Source organism: Phocoena sinus, chromosome 10 (genome assembly GCF_008692025.1).
Source record: "Phocoena sinus isolate mPhoSin1 chromosome 10, mPhoSin1.pri, whole genome shotgun sequence".
Taxonomy (NCBI): domain Eukaryota; kingdom Metazoa; phylum Chordata; class Mammalia; order Artiodactyla; family Phocoenidae; genus Phocoena; species Phocoena sinus.
Window position 1 is genome coordinate 31,784,831 of NC_045772.1, and position 19,264 is coordinate 31,804,094.

At 41.8% G+C, this 19,264-nt stretch overlaps 1 protein-coding gene across 3 annotated transcripts in view; it reads left to right on the forward strand.

Moving 5' to 3' along the window:
- The first annotated feature begins 2,800 nt into the window (after positions 1-2,800).
- The window catches only part of KITLG (KIT ligand), an 87,883-nt gene continuing 71,419 nt past the window's right edge, over positions 2,801-19,264 (forward strand). Inside the window, exon 1 of one of the 3 annotated variants that reach the window (XM_032646027.1) lies at positions 2,801-3,010. In XM_032646027.1, the coding sequence (XP_032501918.1) occupies positions 2,996-3,010 (15 nt within the window). In that variant the 5' untranslated portion in view covers positions 2,801-2,995. The remainder of the gene's footprint in view (positions 3,011-19,264) is intronic. The other 2 variants (XM_032646029.1, XM_032646028.1) reach the window with 2 other exon arrangements.

A 19,264-nucleotide genomic window follows, 5' to 3' on the forward strand; every position in this document is an offset into this window, starting at 1 on the left:
TGGAATCATCTGTTTGATATATGTGTGTTATACATGTATATATTATATACATTTTAAAAATACACATTTTAATTTATACTCATTTGGTAAGATAAAGATGTTCATCAGTGCAGCACCTACAGTCACCTGGGGAGCCTTTGCAGTTATGCATGCCACACTGCTAAACCCCTGATTGGTGGCAAGGTCATAGAGCCTGCAACAGAGTCTGAAATAGAATCAACCTTTCTCAAACTCGTTTCCCTTTCCATTAGACCATAATGATACATTTCAGGAGTGTAACTCCTTTGTGCATAATATATATGCAACTCTTTGGAAGATTCTGGCAGACCAAAATTACTCCTAAAGGCTGGCTGTCTCCTCTCTCCTCTGGCAGAGAGGAGTCATTAGTTAAATGATTTTCCTATACCGTCGCATTTGCTTCTGTTTACAGACTTCTTTTCACTTCTGCTTAAAATGGTTTGTAGCACTGTTTTGATTGAAAGTAAAAGTAATTATTTAATACTCTGAACTTTTGGTTTTTTCAAACATTTATTTTCGTAACCATGGAGGGGGAGGTAGTCTCCTAGTCAGAGCTCTGTAGCCACTTGGAGTGAAGCACTCGATGAAGGATGCATAGTGACATAACAAGCCCACATTTCCACTCCATGTTCTCCCTGAATTTGTTCGCTATTGAGTGTGGTGGAGAGAATAATGCACCCCTGCCACGCCCAAAGATGTCAGTGTCCTAATCCCCAGAACCTGTCAATAGGCTATCCTTAATAGCAGAGGGGAATTAAGATTGCAGATGGCATTAATGATGCTAATCAGCTGATTTAGGGAGTATAGCCTGGATTATCCAGGTGGGCCCAAGGTAATCACAAGGCCCTTAGAAGTGGAAGGAGGCAGAAGGGAAGGGCAGAGTGGGTGATGTGAGGACTCAATTCACCATAACTGACTTTGAAGAGGAATGATCCAAAAAATCTGGATAGCTTCTAGAAGCCTGGAAAGGCAAGAAAAGGAACTCTCTAGAGCTTCTATAGGGAACACAGCCCTGCCAACACTTAGCCCAGGGAGATCCATTTTGGACTCCTCACCTCCAAACCGTTAAGATAATGAATTTGTGTTGTTTAAAGCAATTAAGTTTTGGTTATTTGTTACAGCAGTGATAGAAAATTAACACAGTGAGTTTCAAATTTTACCTAGTTTCTTGTTTCTCATGGTTATAGGTTTGGCATATTCATTTTAAAAAAAGGCACACTGAACTAATTAAGGCAAATTTGGAATCCTACTCTCTTATTAAAATACCTAATTCCTAAATTTACACATTATTCTTATTTCATAGACTATTGATGTTAATGTCTAGTAAATATTTTCTTTTAAAAAATTAATAAAATGCTTTTTAGTGTTCTCCAGTTATAAGAACAAATATAAAAGGGTTTTGGGGCCCGCCTGCGGCAATGAAGACACAGCACAGACTAAAAAAAAAGCGGGGGGTGGCAGGGGCGGGGTTTGGAGAGTTAATATTTGTTTTAAGTATTTTTTAAAAGCTCTATAGGGGACTTCCCTGGTGGCACAGTGGCTAAGAATCCGCCTGCCAATGCGGGGGACATGGGTTTGATCTCTGGTCCGGGAAGATCTCACATGGCTCGCTGAGCCTGCGCTCTAGAGCCCCCAAGGCACAACTGTTGAAGCCAGGCCTAGAGCCCATGCTGCGCAACAAGAGAAGCCACCTCAATGTGAAGCCCGAGCACCGCAACCAAGAGTAGCCCCCCGATCGGGCAACTAGAGAAAGCCCACACGCAGCAGCAAAGACTCAACAAAGAAACAAACAAAAAGCTGTATAGCCAGGGCTCTGGATTCAAATTAAGTTCAGTTATTTCCTAGCTGTGGTTTGGGAAAATTGACCTAAGACTGTTTCATCAACTATAAACTGGGAATAAAAATGACAGGGCCTATACAATAGATTTATGGAAAAGATTTGACGAGATAATCTCTGTAAAGTACTTAGCACGGCGCCTGGTATGTAATTAAGTGCATCATATAATGGTTTTATCTACTATTATTGTTGCATTATCTTTCCGACTCCAAAACCTTCTCCAGCAAAAAAGTACAGTTTTCAAAACTCTGGCTGGGTTGGTGATCTCCACGTTTAATAACCTATCGCTTCTCTTTCAATCTTAATTTCTAAAGAAGCAGCAGTAAACCATTCTGGAAACAGCATCTCCCTTAGCAGTATTCAATCCTGAGTCAACTGTTATTTCAATGATTAAATATTCATTCACTAAAGTAATTGTTTAAAAAAAACAAGGGTAAGACAATGGCCTAACTATATAGATCCTAATTAAGCTTTAAAAACATTTCCATAAAGCAGGACGGGGCGAATTGTTTGCTAGGCCCCCAGTGACCTCTCCCACACCGCCTCTACTGAAAAGAGGGAGCTCCGGGCCCTCGCCAGCGCGCGAGGTATTTCTTCCGTCCCCCGGCGGTGCCAGGTGAGCCCCGGCGGATCTTAACGGGCCGAGCAGGGACTCTCGACTACCCGCGTGCAGCGCAAGCGGCGGCTGCATGGTGTCCAGCTTCACCCTCGGCGCCCCCGCGCCCTGGTGGCCTCCCGGCCGTGCGCACACGGGCCCCCCGGCGTGGGGACGCGCTTGGCTTGGTTTGTCCAACTCTGGTGTATTCGCGGGGCTCCGGCCGCCCTCCCGGGTCTCCCTCCCGTGCCCCAGCCCAGCCTTGCTTCCCCGGAGCTCCGGAAGGGAAGGAGGCGTGTCCGGAGTAGGCGGGAGGGATCTGTATAAAAGTGCTGGCGGCTCCCCTACCGGGGCTTCACTCGCCGCCTCTCGCCGGGACCGGGAGCGCTCCGCGAAGCACGGGCAGTGGAGAGGGCGCTGCGCTCGGGCTACCCAATGCGTGGACTATCTGCAGCCGCTGCTCATGCAATATGCTGGAGCTCCAGAACAGCTAAACGGAGTTGCCACACCGCTGCCTGGGCTGGATCACAGCGCTGCCTTTCCTTATGAAGAAGACACAAGTGAGTAGGGCGCGCCCGGGAGCTCGCTGGCTCTCCAAGAAAATCGCGCCTGGAGGCCGGTGCGTCCCGGCTCCAAGTGCCGGGGCGTTCGGGGCTGTGCCTGCCGGAAGAGCCTGGAGGGCGCTGGGGAGGCGGGCGTGGCGTGCAAGCCCCAGCCGCCCGGCCCGGGTGAGCCTGGGAAAGGAGGAGTGGGAGTGATGAGAGGGAGCCCGTGTCAAGTTTGGAGCTGTAGCCCTTAAGTTGGGAGCTGTCAGTCGGGAGCCGCAGTTCCTGTAAGATGGAAGGATCTGTTCTTTGGCCGGAGAGTTTAAGTGATTACTGAAAGACATGTCTTTGCACCGCAGACATTTTCCCGTGGATTTCTGGGACATTACAACAGCTCCCCACGCGCCACGCTCGCTCTCGCACCCAGAGTTTTGTGCAGCCCCTGGGTGGGTACCTGGCTCGTGCGGACGCGGGTGCAGCCGCTGGAACTTAGCCAACCCAGAGTTCCTTAGTGGCCGCGTTCCGCTGGGCGGAGAACCTGCCCGGCCAGCCCCGGGAAACTTAACTCCCGCGGCGTCTGCCCGGTTTGCGGCTCTAGGCAAGAGAGCTCTAAAGGGGGTAATACCTCCACATTGCACCCACTTTCTTCCATTACAGAAGAGAAAAAGTTGTTTGTGTGTGTGTTAATGGGCACCTCTGATGGTAGCTATTGAGGTAATTCCCAGTGCTGCAAAATTGTGCATTATATAGAAGAACAGTGGTGAAGCACCGTCCAGGGGTACAATTAGTTTAGTTTGTTTGTTTTCTTGCAGCAGATATCTGGATTTAGAAAGGGCCGCCACCGTACTCCCATGCACAGTTCTTTCTGCCGCTGCAGGTCTTACCTCTACTTACTTCTCCCCTTAGGAATTTTTCTGTTATCTGCCGCGGGTTGGGTAAGGCCGCCCTTTCACCCCCCAGAGGTGCTGTCGGAGATTGCAGTTCCTGAAGTGTGTCGAAGGGGTGGAATTGGTGGGGGAAAGGTTGGTACAGATCTTCAGTTTAGAATGTGCTGAAAATGCTTTATTTAATGACATACTTAGTGTCATATTTTAAATAGGTGTCTAGACCTGGGAAGGGTACATATTCAGAGGGGAGTAGGAAGACTCGAGCCCATTGCACCCGTGTGGAAAAGGGCAGGAGGGAGGGACGTGGCCTGGAAGAAATTTTTGTGTAGTCTCTAGGGCAGCTGCCCAAGACCTAGGAGAGGAGCGGAGCGCAAGTTCCTCTCCTGCAAGCAGGTTAGTTTATAGGCAAAGCACCTGGGATCACCACAGTGGGCTGTTGAAATGCAAATGTTAAAGACTGGCAACAGAAGAGAAGTTTTAATCTAATTACTTGATTCGTACATGCTTTCTGCTTTGTGGAATAATAAGCATGGGCGGACGGGGAACCAATTCTTTGTTATAGTAGCATCTGCTCACGTGAATGGTAGTGGTGAGATGTGGGTGGAGAAACCGCTACCTTCTAGTTCAGGAAAAGAGCCTAAACCTTCCTATTTAAACAAGATCACTGGAGACAGATCAGGTTAATGACCAACAATCCAAAGGGGGGCGATGTACTATCAAGTCACTTTGAGAGTCAGTAGGATTGATGATCCTTGCACCCTTGCTTTGCAAAACAAAAGTGAGCTCTGTAATCTCCTTTCTCACTTTGATTAAATGGCTGTGTAAATTGGATTACATGGTATAATTCCATTGAAAACTAGAAAGAGGTCAAACTAGCCTGAAACTCCTTGGTGTTAGTGACTCAGTACTGCTGACCAGAGACACTGCAGGCAGCTAAGTATTTTAGAAATGTGACCTGCTCAGGCCGAGTAAAAGTGCAAGCCCTTTGGGGGAACTTGCTGCTGTTAAAGGACTGAAGGCAAAGGAGGGCAGTGCCCTTGGTGAATGAAGGCATTCATCGCCTGGGATCTAATGACCTTCAAGGTTTCCTTTAAAGATACGTCTAGCAATTCCATATTCTTGCCACAGGAAAAGGGGACCCTGGAAATAGCATGAAATCAATGAAATAATCAGTGGAAATGGGGGAGGGTGCTTAGATCCTCATTCATATTGTTAAATTTTCTAATCCAAAAGTTACAAAGAAATTTCCTGTGCACCTCTATGGATGGAGAGTAGCATAAGGAAATCTGACATTAAGTCGTAAGATGGTTCTACTGAATCTAATGTTATACTTGCCAGGGAGGAATATCTATTAACATTCAATAGTTTAATCATTTGTAAAGATGGCATCAATTCCAGAGTTCTGTTATAAAACAAACAGTTGTGTACCCTTCCATTACCCAGGATATAAAATGAGAATTTAATGATAATTAAAAAAAATACACTTGAATTGTGCATCTCTCCAAGAATCACAGGGACACCAGGCATTCTGGACTTTCAGTCAAGCTAAATAAATGTGGAAATTCACCAACGACCACTTGAGGTTTGATAAATGATTCTTTAATTTATTTAGCACGTGTGATGAACTTTTAGCATATGGGAAATAATTACATGGGCAGTGGTCTTGAGGAGCAATTTTAACAATAAGTTTAGTCACAAGTCTACAGAAATGAAAGCATTTTGTGTTTTTCAGATTTCTGAATGTATTTTATCCATATTGTGTGGTTTTACATTTTCTGAAGGGAATCGTGTCTCTGGCTTAGAAAGAACATCTATTTCAATATATAATCTTTTTTTTCAATGTAATACTCTGATAAACTGGTATATTAAATAACAATTGGACATTAATTTGCAAGACCAATTAGAAAAGTGCTGGGCTTCCCTGGTGGCGCAGTGGTTGAGAGTCCGCCTGCCGATGCAGGGGACACGGATTCGTGCCCGGTCCGTGGAGATCCCACATGCCGCGGGGCCGCTGGGCCCGTGAGCCATGGCCGCTGAGCCTGCGCGTCTGGAGCCTGTGCTCCGCAACGGGAGAGGCCGCAACAGTGAGAAGCCCGCATAAAAAAGAAAAGTGCTATCAGTTTAACAGGGCTGGCGCCATGTTTATTGATGTTGTACTTACATTTTAGTTTTGAGATGGTCTGGTCTGTGAGAGTTTTCACGACTGCTGTCAGTTTTAGAAATATGAAGATAGGAAAAATCCATCTGGCAAACGGTGTAGAAAAGGCCATTTTAGGCACACATTAGTTCTCAGAAGAAGCAAATAGAATGTTTATTAGCTTTTGTTTTTCCAGAGAAAAGATCCCTCTTTTGTCTGTATGAAGTTTGTCATCTGGGTGATGATGCAAGTTTACAGAAAAATTTAACATTTATGAAAAGAGCATTTTAAAATTTTGTCCTTAAAATCACTTCATTTGGAATGTGTGCTTTGAACAATCCTAATTTTTGTAGCTTTTAATTGATAGATTCTGCCAAGACTTTAAAACTCAAGTGCTAAGTCGATTACATGCAACATAAAACAAGGAAAATAACCATATGGAAGTCTGAAGGCCCGGCCCGAGCCAAACCAATTAAAATCGCCAAATTTTATTTATATCTAACTGCTGATTTGGAGATCGCAAGTTATGAATCACATTTATGCTATAATGATAGGGTTATTGAAATCTTTCCATCACCATCAATAACATTAAAAAAAAAAATTCTCCCCAAATAGCTAGTCTGAAACTGAGGTTTCTTGCATGTTCCAGCGAGCCCCACTGAGTGTGCCCTTCCCCAACCATGTCTAGGGAACACCTGAGATATAGTGGAGAGATCTTAGGTTCTAGCTTTTCAAGACTTTGATTCTAATTCCTGTCTTACCACTGGTAAGACAAATGACTTCAGGCACATGGTTTAACTTCTTGGGATTTCCATTTTGCAATCTGTACAATGATTATAAAATATAAAGATCTGTAATGATTAAGTGATCTGTGTTAATTAATTAAGGATTATAAAGATCTGTAAGGATTAAATGAGATTTTATATATGTCTGTATCCCAGCACAGTGGCTTACTGTAGTTACAGTCTGAATTTATTATCCCCGAGAAGAGAATTGCCTGCCGACTAACTTAAAAGCCAGAAAAAAACTAGCTTTTGCAGGTAAATGTTGCTTAACCATCAAAGCACAGAGACCAAATTTTCATAAATCTGGATCTCTGCCTTCAGCCTTATAAACTGATGGCTGTTTGTACTATCAAATTAGGAATGTATGAAAAGAAAGGTTATCGGTGGCAGGAGAGATGATAAATGCTTTAAAGTTTTTCTTTTTTTTTTTTTAGATGTTGGGGGTAGGATTTTATTAATTAATTTATTTTTGGCTGTGTTGGGTCCTCGTCTCTGTGCAAGGGCTTTCTCTAGTTGTGGCAAGCGGGGGCCACTCCTCATTGCGGTGCATGGGCCTCTCACTATGGCGGCTCCCTTGCTGCGGAGCACAGGCTCCAGACGCGCAGGCTCAGTAGCTGTGGCTCATGGGCCTAGCTGCTCTGCGGCATGTGGGATCCTCCCAGACCAGGGCTCGAACCCGTGTCCCCTGCATTAGCAGGCAGACTCCCAACCACTGTGCCACCAGGGAAGCCCTAAAGTTTTTCTTAAAAAGTGAAAATAAGAGTTAAAATTGAAAATAGGAATCGAAAATGGGAATATAATCACCATCTCTGATTCACTTTCATATTTCCATACTTTTGCTTTCTAAGTTCCTCTTGTCTGATTCCGAGGGTTTATTTTATTTCATTTTAGACTAAAGAGACTGGGTCAGTTTCCTGTCCTTGGTGTTCGTGAACTTGCTCTTCAGAGTGAGGACAAGCGTTCATGTCTGCGGGGTGTCTTTATTGTCTTTACCAGGCAACATGTGGTGACATTTTAATTTTTTTCATTATGCAAGTTTGGGAGATTTTTTTTTCTTTTCTCAGTTTCCTTAATGTTCCCTTTTGTAAATTAGGGTAAGGCATTTGGATATAAATCTCTCAGGAGTGATCTTTCATCTTTGTTTTCTAGTACATGAATCACGAGCACCTGCAGGAGACTCTCTTTGGTGTTCATCACCTGTGTAGTCAGAACAATTTATAAATCATTGAAGGGACACCAGGATGCTTTTATAATATATGCTGTTTTCAGGGTTATTTTATGTAGACTTTGTCTCATAGAAACCATTGACTATAGCCTTATTGATTTATAGATGCAGTGAGATGTTTTTGCCTTTTCACTTAATTATGGGCATGATAAAAACTGTTTACAGGGGCTGGGAGTTGGAGAGAATTGTCATTATCCCATCTCTACCTATTTCCTTCTGTCCAGAAAAATGGAGGTGATAGGGGGTGATTTTCTTATAATTAGGCCTCATGGATCTTTTTCTAAAATTGCAGTGTGTGTCATCTAAAGGAAGACTGTTACGTAACTCTTTGTCTTTTGACTACATTTTACTATTTTTTTTCTAGGCTGCCACATTGACTTGGTTATTAGGGGATGGAGTTCATTTATTTGCGCAGATACTATGTTGTATGACTTCGGGAAGACATTTGAATCTCTCTGGACCTCAGTTTCCTCCACTGTAAAATGAGAGAGTAGGACTAGGTGATTTCTAAGTGCCTTCCAGTTCTAGACTTCTCTATGTCTAAGGTAGTAGTAAAATAGATGTTTGAACCAGATGGCATTTTAGCTTCCTTTGGTTCCGAGATTCATGTAGTCATTGCTTTGGTGTGAATAGAAATTTTAACCAAGCAGCCAATGGGGAGAAATGAAGGAGATTTCAACTTAGACTTTTCTACTTTTAGCCTTTTCACCTGCTACTTGATATTCCTCTATAACAAGAATGGTATTTGCACTTGCTATTTTGGCAATATCCATAGTTGAAGGGGATCTTTACTTTCTCTCTCCCGATCTTTAAATCCTCTAAGTGAAGAAGAATCATAAGGCAAAGTCGGACAGCCAGAGGATGTCATCTTACATAACTAATGAATGTCTGCCTCCCCGTATTTGCTCATTGTTTCTACCCCTGCGGTCTCCAATATCTGTGTGCGTGGAGAAGAAATGGAGAGAATTTGATCCTGTAGTGGAAAGAACTTTCGTGCAGGGAATCAGAGGTACGGACCCTGCGCTTGGTTCTGGCTCCAGGGCCAGTCATTGGATCTTCAAAGTCTTGGGCAAGTCACTGAGCCTCAGTAATATTGTGCCCTAGAGTTAATCCTGAGAAGAAGAGTGAAGGGGAGAGGTCTGCAGCTGGAGACACAGAGGCTGAAAAAGGAGGGAGCAGCCCTTCTGCCTCCGGGAAAGACAGTTTCTGTGGATGGCACGTTGCCGAGTCTCAGTCTCTCCTTGCCCTGACTTTTTGCAGGTCTGGACCCCCTCCTCCAGGCAAGGGACCACGGATTCCGCAGAAAATAGAGCTGTGACAATGATGATAATGCTCTAAGCACCAGCAAAATCTAGTGAACTTCCTGCTAAAACCATGTTCAGAATTGAGGCAATGATCCAGACACTTAAAAAAAAAAAAGTAGCAGTAGCTATCTTTCATTTATCTGGATGAAGGAATTCAGCACTTGACTTCGCAGGTGTAGCTGTTGCCTTGGGGCTTGGAGGGCTGCTGATTAGAATGTGGTCTCTAAGGGGGCAGTTAGGGTGCCTTTTCTGTGTTCCTGGTGCACAGACAGCAGCTCAAAAATCTGACGGTGGCCTTGCAAAGAATGCCTTTGCTCTCTAGGGTGACCAAGCAAAAGGGCGCACAAGACGAGAGAGCGAGAGCAAAGCCATCGTCAGTGCTCACTGGAAAAAGTAAGCCGCAGCCTCCTTCACCTTTGCAGAAAGGGCATCCCCACTGTATAATGTACCCTGACCGCATACTGTGCCCCCACTGGAGACCAGGGAGGACAGAGCACAGCCTAAAGGGGGCCGTTGTTTGTCTTGCATACACATACTCTGTTGCCCTTTCGGGAGCAGAAGTTCATCTTTTGTTTAAAAGCCCTGTGGGTGCTTAGCACTTTTGCCTCTTTTTCCTCTTGACTTGAAATCTCTGAAGCCAAGGACCTTTCCATTTAAGTGCCTTTACTAAAGTCCAGGGCTGAATCACATCTTGTAATTGGCCTGTTTCTTCTAAATACCAGTGTTTGAGTGGTAGTAAACCAGGTTGCCTCTAAAAATTACAGCTTAATAGTGGTTGTCTATTGTGAGGAACCCCGTTGTGCTGAGTTTTCCACTGTTTACTTGGGGTCCCTTTCGCAAAGCCTTCCTAGACAGCTACCTTGTGAAAAAACAGATTCCTTGATTTCCAAGAAGAGTGTTGGAAAGAAAGTAGGTTGTGTTTATAAAGGCCTTGCACCCTTCCTGGTATGCGTTGTCCATATGGATGGCTGTTAAAATTTACATTCACTGACGAACTTTAGGTGGGAGGAGGGAGGCAGGGTAGAGGTGCTTCATATAAAATGGTTTCTAATGTGATCTAGAAAACCCAAGGATTACAAAACAAACGCCGGCAGTCACACATCGTTATTTATGGTTCTGTGTTAAACCTACAGTTTAACACTTCTGAAATAGTCAACACATTAGGGATTTCCATTTTTGATGACCGAATAAAACCTCTGTGATTACTTTAGTTTGGATCTCTGGCGATTTTAGAAAGCTGCTATCTTCAGCTGGCCCTACCCAGAGATCTCTGATGTGTTCTGTTAGGTGGAGAACTAACACAGGTCATTCTACTGTTTGTTAGAAAGATAAATTATCACAGTAAAAGGAGCTGGGCTGGTGCTTTCTGCTTCCAGGTGGTGCACAGGGGTTGCTAAAATGCAGGGATAATAAAGTAGTTAGAAAACGTTCATGAAGAATCAAAAGGACGATATTAGTATAATGTTTTTAGTGCTGGATGAAATTAATTCTGTGTAGAAAAGCATCAAACGACAAAATAGGGTTTATATAATCCTTCCATTGTTATGCAACAAATTGTAACAGTTTTGTTTTTTCTAATTCTTAACCCCTGCCCAGGAAAATACTTTAAAAGTTTAGGACACGTTTGTTTATAATGTACTATGGCCATAATGGTACTCTACATCTTAACAGTACTAGAAAATAGTGGACTATAAAAAATAGTTCCCCGTTTGAAATTTGGATCTTTCTTATTCTTAAACAATTCCATAGACTTTTATCGATTTGACCATTTATTGTTTGCATTTCTGTATAAATGTCACACATAAATGATTCAGCTTGAAGGAATGAAATTTACTACAGTCTGTGTCAAGCATTTAACATTTAAATGTGTATCCATTTTAAATACTTTCATGATTGTTTTGTAAAATCAAATCACCCTGATAATAAGATCATGCCAAAATGGCATTTAGTAGAAAACAGTTCCAAGATGAATTCAAAGAACTTTTCTTCTGGGAGGTAGGTACTGTTTCTTTAAACCCCAATTCACAGATGAGGAAAAGGTCTTTAAATTGCCAACTCCAAGTGTTTTATGGTCATGATTAACACCCAAAGAGATTTAGGTGGCACTGCCACAGTGTATTAGTGCAGCCTATTCAGAACCTCAAAGATACACGTTCTGCTTATAGGAACATTAAATCAAAAACAAACACAATTCAGGTATTAAAAACAGTTGCCTGTAATTGGCAACAAAAATTTTGTGATTCCAGTTACCTAGCAGAGTGGCTCATACTAGAGGTTCAGTGAACACAGATGGAATGTTGTTGAATAAATAAATGCCTGATTTCAGGTTGTTAAGTGCCAACAACCTTTTTTAGAAGCCTTTTTCTTTTTTCTTTTTTTAACAGAAGGCAAATCTTAACTACTGTCCTGGCTCTGTTATATACAGATGTGTCTGGTTGATGATTAGAAAGGCTACTTTGTTCCCCATTTACAGTATTAATTTTCAGTGAATGTGCACTATTATTTACTAAGTGAAACTGGTGGGCACGTGAGAATACAGAAAACACTGGACTGAATCAAATGTAGTAGTGGTTCGGCCTCTTACTAGCAGTGTGCCCTTCAGTAAGTGTATCTCTCTGAAATTTTCCTTCCCAATCTTTAAAATGGGTGCAGAAATAACTTATCTATTCGTAGTACTGATGTTGTGATTAAGTGAGATAGGCTGTGTAAGGGCACAGGTCCTTGCTCTTAGTAAATAATCAGTTCCTTCTCTGCAAGAGGAGGGAATCATGGAAGCTTTCAGCAAATCCACATGCTGTAAGACAAATTCATTGTTCACAGTTCCTGCCTTTGGCTATAGGGCTTGCATGAATAAATGAATTAAAATAATAGAGCTTAATACCTTAACTGCTTTATTTATACACAATCTACCTTCTTTAACACTCACAAGCACTCTTAGCAAATTAAACAAAATTTTCCTCCAATTTTACCCCCTTTATCTTTCTCCCCTTTCTACGAAAGGCAACAATTATACAAAATAGGCCAAAAGACAAGCTGCTTAAGAAGAGAAAGGATAGGGGACTTCCCTGGCAGTCCAGTGGCTAAGACTCTGCACTTCCAATGCCTGGGGCATGGGTTTGATCCCTGGTCCGGGAACTAAGATCCCACATGCCACGGGGCACGGCCAAAAAAAAACAACAGAAAGAATGAAGTAATAAGACTAGTTAATAAGTTAATATCCGTTGATTACTCACTATAGATGAGGCACCAGGCCACAAACTGCACAGGAATATCTCATTTGATTCTAGCAAAAAAAAAAAGTTATGAAACAGGTATTATTATTGATCTCATTTTTTTAAACAAGGAAACTAAAGTTCAGAAAGGTTAAGAACACTTGCCCAAGATTAAAAGGGGAAAAAATTGCAAGTAAGTGGAAGAGCTTGGATTTGGAGCCAAGTCTGTTTAATTCTTTTTTTTTTCCGGGCCCCTCACTGTCGTGGCCTCTTCTGTTGCGGAAAACAGGCTCCGGACGCGCAGGCTCAGCGGCCATGGCTCACGTGCCCAGCCGCTCCACGGCACGTGGGATCCTCCCCGACCGGGGCACGAACCCGTGTCCCCTGCATCGGCAGGCGGACTCTCAACCACTGCGCCACCAGGGAAGCCCAAGCCTCTTTAATTCTAAAAACTAGATTCCATTGAACCACGTCAATGGAATGAACCCATATTTAAATATACATATACATACGATCTGTAAGACTCAGGCTTTTTAAAAAAAAATTTGCGTGTGAAGATGATGGTTTTTTAATCTTATAAGGGGAAGTTTGAGAGCAAGCGAAGCAGGGTTCCCGGGAGAGGGAGGGGTTGCTTCTGATGCAGCTTGTCAGGACCACGCAGGAGGGTAAATGGCTGTGAAGAGCAGCAGCACCCCGACAAGTCGGGGATCCAGGGTTTGGTCCCCAGCCTCTCCCACCTCAGTCTCCTTAGCCATCGAATGCCTGCGTCAGCTGACCTGTTGTGTGCGAGGTCCTTATAAACTGGAAAAATGCCATTTTAATTTATGGAATTAAGAATTACTGCCGAAAGCTTGGTGTCTTTCAAATAAAATGGTACTTTTCTTGGCAGAGGGGAGGTTTTTAAATATTTGAAAATTGTGTTGCAAAATAACTTCTTGGGGGATAAAAGATGCTCCGGGATTACTTTAATCAGTTTGCTCTATTTTCATGCTGTTTCCAAACACAATTTTAAGTGGTGGTGATCATTTTTAGAAAACTACTTAATAATGTCTTTATGCTTATGTCTGTTTGTTAAAGCTACCAGCCATTAAAGTTGTGACCTTTGCTTTGTAATTCCTTGTCAGTCCAACCGCATGAATAGTAAAAATTCATTTTCTGCATTGATGTTAGATTTTTTGAAACAATTGACTGTTGGAGCACCCTTAGGGGCAGCATCGCTATGTAATTTATCAGTTTAGTGGAAATGAAGTTGTTTAAAAGGTTGCTAAAAGGTCCTGGAATCATTCGAACTCAGGTGAAGGAAACAACAGAACAGAGGTGTGATGAACCAAATAGACTGCAGTTAGATGACCCACTTTGATTGGCTAATCCTCTGAGCCTCGGTTTCCCTATCTGCCAGAGAGGGCAGGAGTACATTTCTCAAAGGTGGTTGTGAAGATTAAATGAAATAATCCACAAAAAGCCCTTAGTCCAGTGCCAGGCACCTAGGAAATCCTAAATAAATATTCACTCTGATCTTCAGCATTAAACAAATGGTAAGCTTATCAACAGTGGTGACTCCTTTCTTAAGAAAGTGACTTTAATTACAAAGTCTCCATTGTCAGAATGAAAGGGAAAGTTCAAGCAATTTATCCAAATACCTCAGGCTTGGAATTCACTTTAGCCCTGAATAATTGTTTTCATTCTCTACTTTAACCAAAAACTGAAAAAGAGCTCAATGTGTATAATTATAATCGCAAGATAGTTTACCTAGAGCAAAGTTACTTCTTTCTATCCTGTGCCCAAGGTCACAGAGCTAATACGTGGTGGAGCTGACTTATGAACCAGGCGGTCTGGAACTAGAGCCTACATTCCTAAACGCTATGCTATGCTTGGAATTGGGGGGACAGAACATGAGTCCTTCCCATGAATTGGTGAGTGATCTACTTCTCCCTATCTGGGAGGAGAAGTCATTTTCTGCATCAACAGAAATATAGCCACTTGTCAAGGGAGAAAGGAAAGAGCATGGCTTTTGTGTCAAAAGCACTAAGGTTTTACGTCTGGCTCTAGTTTGCCAAGGGATCTTAAGCAAATTATTTAACTTTGCTTAACCTTCTCTTAAACTGAATTTCCTCTTCTGTAAAATGGAATAATAATACTTTGTAGCTTTTTAACCTGGAAATAGGATGTTGCATACCTGCTTTGTGATTGTCACTCACAGAATTGTACTATTATAAAGAAAGTACTTATCAGACTTAACACGTTTTCCTGCTATACTATTAAGAACTAAGTTGTGTTTGTACAAATGTTTGACTCATTGGCCTCATGTAGACACTCAAAGGAGCATGGACTTTGGAGTTAGAATGAGGCTTAAGTCCTTAGCTCTGTTATTCACCAAGACCCACGTGCATGTTATTTAATGGGGTGGTAAGGATAATATTACATGGTTGGAAGAATACAAAGATTAAATGAGATAATATATGGAAATTGGCTGACCCAGAACTGATGTTCAGTAAGTAGTATCTCTAATCTTTAGGGACTGGATTATGCCAGCTAACAGATCAGTATGGATCAGTCTACTCTGTCCGTTTGCTCCACTTTGTGATGGCTATAATTTATTTAAACCTGTTGTCATTGAAAAGCAGAGAGAGATTATGGGTGATTATGTGAAATTGGATTGTGTGACCTGAACTCAGATTAGTAAGGGTCTGGATCTGGGTCAGCATCCCCCTTTGTAACCAAGAATGCTGATACATGACTTGGCTATGTCACCAGTTATTGTGTGTGTTGTTCCATTCAGAGGCCTACGGTCATACTTATTATTCTAAGCCTTGAGTAATGAAAAATTCAAACTTTCTAAATACATGAAAGCTTTGAGTTTATTAATGTCTTCCAAAATGAGCCGCACACTACTTTATATAGTATGTATTAATAGCTTTGGAGACGCATAGATCTGGCGTCACCTCTTCAAATTGGATGACTTTGAATCATTCTTCTAACATTCTGATTTTCTCATTTCTAAAATGACATTTATAATAGTGTTTAACTTCTCACGTGGTTTTGAGGATTAAATGAGCCAGTACATGAGAAGGGTTATTTCATGCCGGGTACCCAGAAAACCTAGGTAAATGCTAGCTGCTTTCAAGAAAAATTCATTTTTGCATTCAAAGTAGGTTGTGGTTTTTTTTTTTTTTTTGCTCTTGTTTTTGTTTTTTTTTTCTTTGCATGTGTTGAATTTAGTTAAGGGTGTAGGATCAACAGTTTGGGAATGTTTGCATTATGAATCCAGGTTTTTCTTGTGGGTGATGGTATTTAGAGTTTAAGGGCTTGATTGTCCAGGTTAATCTTCAAGTAAGTTTTGTATCAGTCAAGACAGACGCACGTTACTTTTATCTGTCCATTACTTCAGGTAAACAAGCGTTCCATTTTTGTACAGAACATTAAACTGTTAAGTTCCTTTTGATGGACTTGTTCAAAGTACTTGTGAAAGACAGAAAACAGCTCCTGTTTTCTGACATTGTATAATCTGAACGCTCTTTCTAGAGGTTTCTTGACTGAATCTTTGACTATCACTACCTCAAAAATTAAGTTATCAACCCAGACAAGTGTGAAGTAACTTTGGGTTCAGTTTAGAGTAGGATCTAACACAACAATTTGAGCCAAGACTCAAGTGAAACCAAAAAGCAAAAATCTTTTAAACGTTGAAAAAGGAAAAAGTCTACATCCATTCTTTTAAGGCCCAAGGGAGAATGGGACAGAATGATTGGTTTTTATAAGTCACTTAAGAGGAGGGCTGGATTATAAAGGGACTTAGTTTTGCGTATTTCCTTGAAATGTGTGTCCTGGCACTTGGTGGGGCAAGGCAGGAAAGTCAGAACAAGCACTTGCTGACTGTATAGGAGATCCACATCCTAAATTCAACTATGTGGTGTTGATATGGGGTTCATCCCTCCGAGGGCATCCATTTTGTTATCCAACAATATGAAGAGTGAATTCTGTAATTTTAAAGATTCTCTCTAATGCACACAATCTTGATTATTAATGGAATGCTGACCATGTGACTACCCTGGTTAAAATCCTCCATTGACTTTACATTACCTGCAGGATAAAGTCCAAACCCTCAACACACTGTACAAGGTTCTCTGTGATTGGCTGTTGCTTATCTCTACTGCTCCCTGAGTGGTAAATTTCATGCTGGCGTCACTTAACGAAGTAAGTGAAATAGTGACATATTCCACAACTGCATTTGGTCTTGAAAGCCCTGGTAGCCCCTTTTCATCCTCCAGCTGGTCTAGCTGAGATGGTTCCTCCTCTTGGAAGTCCTCCCTGAAGTCTGTTTGCCCTTCCTCCCTGCCCTCACTTTCCTTGTGTTTAGTGATCTTACCCCGTGCTTCTATAGCATTAAAAAAAAAAATCATATAGGGCTTCCCTGGTGGCGCAGTGGTTGAGAGTCCGCCTGCCGATGCAGGGGACACGGGTTCGTGCCCCGGTCTGGGAAGATCCCACATGCCGCGGAGTGACTGGGCCCGTGAGCCATGGCCGCTGAGCCTGCGCGTCTGGAGCCTGTGCTCCACAACAAGAGAGGCCACAACAGTGAGAGGCCCGCGTACCACAAAAAAAAAAAAAAAAAAATCATATATTGAAAACAATATAATGAAATTATATTCTTACTTACCTGTCTGCCTGGCTAAATTGCCGCATGCTGGTATCCCCAGCTAGTGGTACAATACCAAAATCTTAGTAAAGGTTTTTGGAACCAAACCATGAGTTAATGAATCACATGAGATATATCTTTGACTGAATCTTTGACTATAGCATTCTAAGCATGGATCTGAGTACTTATCGGTTTTATGCCTGCTGACCTCAACTGACACATGGGTTGGCACCAAGGAGGGTGATTTGGAAGGTAGGAGGAACATTACTATCACGCATTGATGTCATACATAGGAAACGCATATAACTGTACTCAGTACCACCTGGCACAAACATATGTTGTTCAAACATAATTCTGTTTGGAGAGAGAAGTGGGCCACTTGGGGTTGTAGAAGAGGGTAGAGACCATGGATTAATAAAAGAGGAAGGTGGGGGGCAAGTTGCTGGCCATTTTTAAGGAAATAACACAATAGGTTGAATAGCAGGTGCCAGATGGTGCTTGCTAATTCAAGATTACAGAGGGTATGAGAGCCAGAAAGGATTTTAGTCCATAATCAGCTGCTGATGAAGAAAATGCTGATTGTGACGCTTATCCCATGTGCCAGGTCCTGAGCTAAGTGTGTTACATACTTTCATCTCCCCTGATTCTCTCCACCTATGAGGGTGGTTATAGCCTTCCATTTCCAGAAGAGGAATGTGGGCTTAGGAAGGTTGTGCAAGTCGCTCAGCATCTTACAACTAGTTAGTCTTAAACCCAGTCTGTTTGCTTAGTATTAGTATTGCTGACATCTTCTCTTTTTGCCTAGGTAAGATGTTTTTCTTGATACATAATAATGAATAAGACTGTTATAAATACAGTGAATGAATTCTTCTTCCCAGCTCACCCACATTCAAAAAGCTTCCTTTCATATTTTCTTTCCACAGTTTGTGTTGGTTAATGGTTAGCCAGTGCAATAGACAAGGAAAGGATGTTGTGTAGTTTTAGATTCTGATGTGTATAATCTCTAGCAAGAAACTGATGAAATAAATATGAGACAATAGACAATATGAGAATTTTAGATGGTTCGTTTTAAATGATATTTGTGGATTTAAGACATGTAGTTAAGGAATTTAGCAAAAACGATGTTTCATTACTCAAGATCAAAGACATATTTAAGTGTGGAGGAAGAAAGTTGAGAAGGATTTAATAAGTGATGTTTTCAAATTTCATCTGTGATTAGAAGCCACCATCTTAGTGACCCAAGGCAATGATACAACTGCTTTACAATTCAGTGCTCTAAAGTTAACCGTTTTTAGATTTGTGTACTTTAAAAAATTCACAAAACTATTGGGTTGGCCAAAAAGTTCGTTTGGGTTTTTTCATAACATCTTACGGAAAAACCCCAATGAACTTTTTGGCCAACCCAATGTTTTGATGCCAAGTTTTCAAAAGTTCTGAAGTTGTTAAAGTTATGCAACCTTACAGCATGGCCTGTTTTACCTTTTCTCTTTTTCTGTTTCTTAAATCAGGTAAGCTGCTTGGTTTTGTGTGTAAACTGAAAGGTTATCATCTCTGAAAGCCGTAAAACTTTTTCTAGTTTTGGATAATAATCACATAACAAGGAGCAAAATCTACCTCCTGTCTCAATTTACAAACAAAATTTCCAAAAAGGACCATAAATGAGAAGAGGAGATGACACACAAAAATTAAACAATGAAGTGGATGTGCAAAATGGCTTGTGCAGATTTGGCACTTGAATCATACAGCAGCTGAAGCATATCTTTTAAATTTCATTTAGCTGGATACACGGCCCTGTCTTCATTTCCTGAGATTCCCATTCTCTCCTATATGGCGAGAGAATCTCTTTGCTTTCCAAGCAGTCTTCCTGTTTACATATATTCCTCCAGCCACTTTTGATTCCGCAGCAAAGCAGCTGCTTTGAAAAAAGCCCAAAGGATAATCTTGCAATGGATACTCACTCATCTTCTTTCCTGACCCAAGGAGAAAGTTCCTTTTTATTTTCCCCTAGCATTATTTAGAGTTAGGACTTGAGCAGGGTTTAAAGTACATTTTCCATATTCTTCTTTTGTTTTATTAAACAAGAAAG